This window comes from Centropristis striata, chromosome 19 (assembly GCF_030273125.1).
Source record: "Centropristis striata isolate RG_2023a ecotype Rhode Island chromosome 19, C.striata_1.0, whole genome shotgun sequence".
NCBI lineage: Eukaryota > Metazoa > Chordata > Actinopteri > Perciformes > Serranidae > Centropristis > Centropristis striata.
The window spans coordinates 14,434,265-14,436,893 of NC_081535.1; the positions used below are offsets into that span (position 1 = coordinate 14,434,265).

At 42.2% G+C, this 2,629-nt stretch overlaps 1 protein-coding gene across 1 annotated transcript; it reads right to left on the reverse strand.

Moving 5' to 3' along the window:
* Nucleotides 1-253: 253 nt before the first annotated feature.
* LOC131992819 (bone morphogenetic protein 10-like) lies at nucleotides 254-2,402 on the reverse strand. The gene is made up of 2 exons (XM_059358512.1): nucleotides 2,063-2,402; nucleotides 254-1,290 (listed from the first exon to the last, which is right to left on the reverse strand). The coding sequence occupies exons 1-2, from the start codon at nucleotides 2,400-2,402 to the stop codon at nucleotides 254-256; spliced, it is 1,377 nt and encodes a 458-aa protein (XP_059214495.1).
* Nucleotides 2,403-2,629: the final 227 nt, after the last annotated feature.

Below are 2,629 nucleotides of genomic sequence, written 5' to 3' on the forward strand. Positions count from 1 at the left end.
ACACACCACTGTATGAGATCTTAGATACTGTGGAAACAAGCACAGATAGATAGATAGATAGATAGATAGATAGATAGATAGATAGATAGATAGATAGATAGATAGATAGATAGATAGATAGATAGATAGATAGATAGATAGATAGATAGATAGATAGATAGATAGATAGATAGATAGATAGATAGATAGATAGGTAGATAGATTTCTGTGATGATGATGCACAGTCTCTATGTCAGTGTAATAGTTTTCATGACTATCTACAGCCACACTCTGCCACCACCATGCCCTCATACTTGTGGTTAAAAGTAATCACCCCATTATCATGATAAAGAAGTGAGATCGGCTCCAACTTAGTGGGTACACAGCAGGCACGCGATGCTCTCTCTGGACTCTTAACACTCAGCAGTGTCTGCACTATGGCGTGCTTGGTGGGCGAGACCTCGGAGGTCATTGGCGGGTTGCACACCCCGTTGCACTCGTACGCCTCATAGCCCACAGGCTGGATGATCCACGTATCCCAGCCAATGTCTTTAAAATCCACAAAGAGTGGAGTCCTCTTGCATGGCTCGCTCTTAACATTGCGACGGATTCGGGGAGGCGTGTCATAGATAAGGTTGGACTGCAGTTGCATGAGAGACTGTTTGTCCAGCTCGTCCTGGTTACCGTGGCCAGTGTTGTGATTGACGTGTCCCCAGAACGTCGGCTGGCTCCAGCCCACGTTTTCAGGAAGGTCATTCTCGTGTTCAATCATCTGGTTGAGCTCTTGTGTATCCTGTTTGTGGTCTCTGCTCTGATCATCTGAGAATACAATCATCACCGCATTGTGTTTCCCCTCCAAGCTTCTGTCGATATCACCTTGCTCTGTGACCTCCTGTGTGGCCCCTTCGTCTTCTGACCCCAGACACGCAATATGGACCTCAAGTCTATGAGTTGCATGCCCTGACTTCCGCCAAAGTGTAACCACATGAGTCAGGTCAAACGACACCCAGCTGTTATCTTTGGCATGAATATGCTTTGTCACCAGTTCCTCCAAATCCTTCATCTCCACCACCTCCTCTTTATCCCTCCTTCTCATTTCTCTCCCCACCTCTTTGGTCCAAACAACGCCCTCGTGTATTTTGTAGATGGTCACCTTGCAGTCAGTGCCAGTGTTTGGTCTTTGGGCCTTCTGGAACAGGGTGAAGAGGCGAAGCTCGGCTAGTGTTATGTGTTCATGGTGGCGCATTGAGATGTTGAAAAGCAGGGGATGTATCCTTACACCCCTGTTTGTTATACTGGAGGGGGAGGAATCTGAAATCAAAACATCAAAAAGTGCGTCTCAGTGCATTTTGTATGCTTTCTGACTTTAAAATTCAAGTTAATCATGTTAAATATGAAACGCACCCTCATGACAAATACACATAATAGATGCTTTTTTAATCATATTACTCATAAAATGTCAAGGATTAGATCAAGTGCAGCTTCAGTGTTTCAATTAAAACAATTAAAATTTCTTGATTAAAGCAATTTGACTCCCATAAATCAAATCAATCCATTTTTTAAAATCACTTAGTTAATAGAATATCAAACATGGTCTCAAATATTTGAATGCTAATTTTTTGCACGGGTTTACTTTTAAAATATGCAACATAATGTTTACATTTTTAATGCAATATATACAGGTGAATCTCATCTCAATAAATTAGAATACCATAGAAAGTTTATGTCAGTAATTCAATTCAAAACATGGAAATAACACATTATATAGGTCCATTGCACACAGAATGAAACATTCCATGTCTTACTTTATTTAATTTCTTCTAATTATAATGGTTATGGCTTACATTTAATGAAGACCTAAAATTCAGTCTAAAAAATTTTGAATATTACAAAGGACCAATTTTAAAAAGTATGTTTAATATGGAAATGTTGGCCTCTGAAAAGTATGTCCATCTATATGCACTCAGTACATTGGTTGGGGCTATTTGACTTGAACTACTGGAAATGGACTTTTCCATGGTATTCTAATGTATTGAGATTTTTGTAGTGAATTTTGTAGTGTCGAACAAAAAAAAGTTTGTACCTTCATTCTTGAAACTGCGCACAATGTTGGCCGAGGGTACAGCAGTGTGGTCGTTGGCAAATCGGTTGTAGAGCTCCAGCATGTAGTCTGGTGGCTCCTTGCGGGCAGCGAGGGGCCTGGGCTGGGGCCTCAGCTCTGTTAGGTTCATAGTGGACAGAAACTGGCTCAGAAAGTCCTGCGCATCAAGTAGAGGATTATCACCCACATCCCTACCGCCTGACACCCTGTGATGGTTCTCAGGAGACCTGATGGGACTGCTCAAGCTCAAACCAGTCAACATCAGAAGTAGGACATTCGGAAAGCGGATAAACCCAAGGTTGGAGAAGACTGAAACGGTCATGGTGGAGAGGAGGAAAAGTTTAAATCCAAAGATTGAGTATCAGATGAGAAGACGCGAGGGATCCTTTGGAGAGGATACCTGCAAACAGTTCAACCTTTCCAAGGAAGGACTCGTTAAAGGACAAAAGGTTGCTGTTGGGGCAAAGACAAAACAGCTTTGCCCTTGTTGATCTTGAGGTTTGGTTCTGAGGGCAGGGCTGTGCTGTCCAATGTGCTGTGCTGACATGT

Excerpts from the sequence above, each read along its gene's own strand:
- LOC131992819 (XM_059358512.1), bottom strand. The coding sequence starts at position 2,402 with ATGACCGTTTCAGTCTTCTCCAACCTTGGGTTTATCCGCTTTCCGAAT. Across the intron at positions 1,291-2,062 it reads GCGCAGTTTCAAGAATGAAG|ATTCCTCCCCCTCCAGTATA; the intron begins GTACAAACTTTT and ends TTTTGATTTCAG.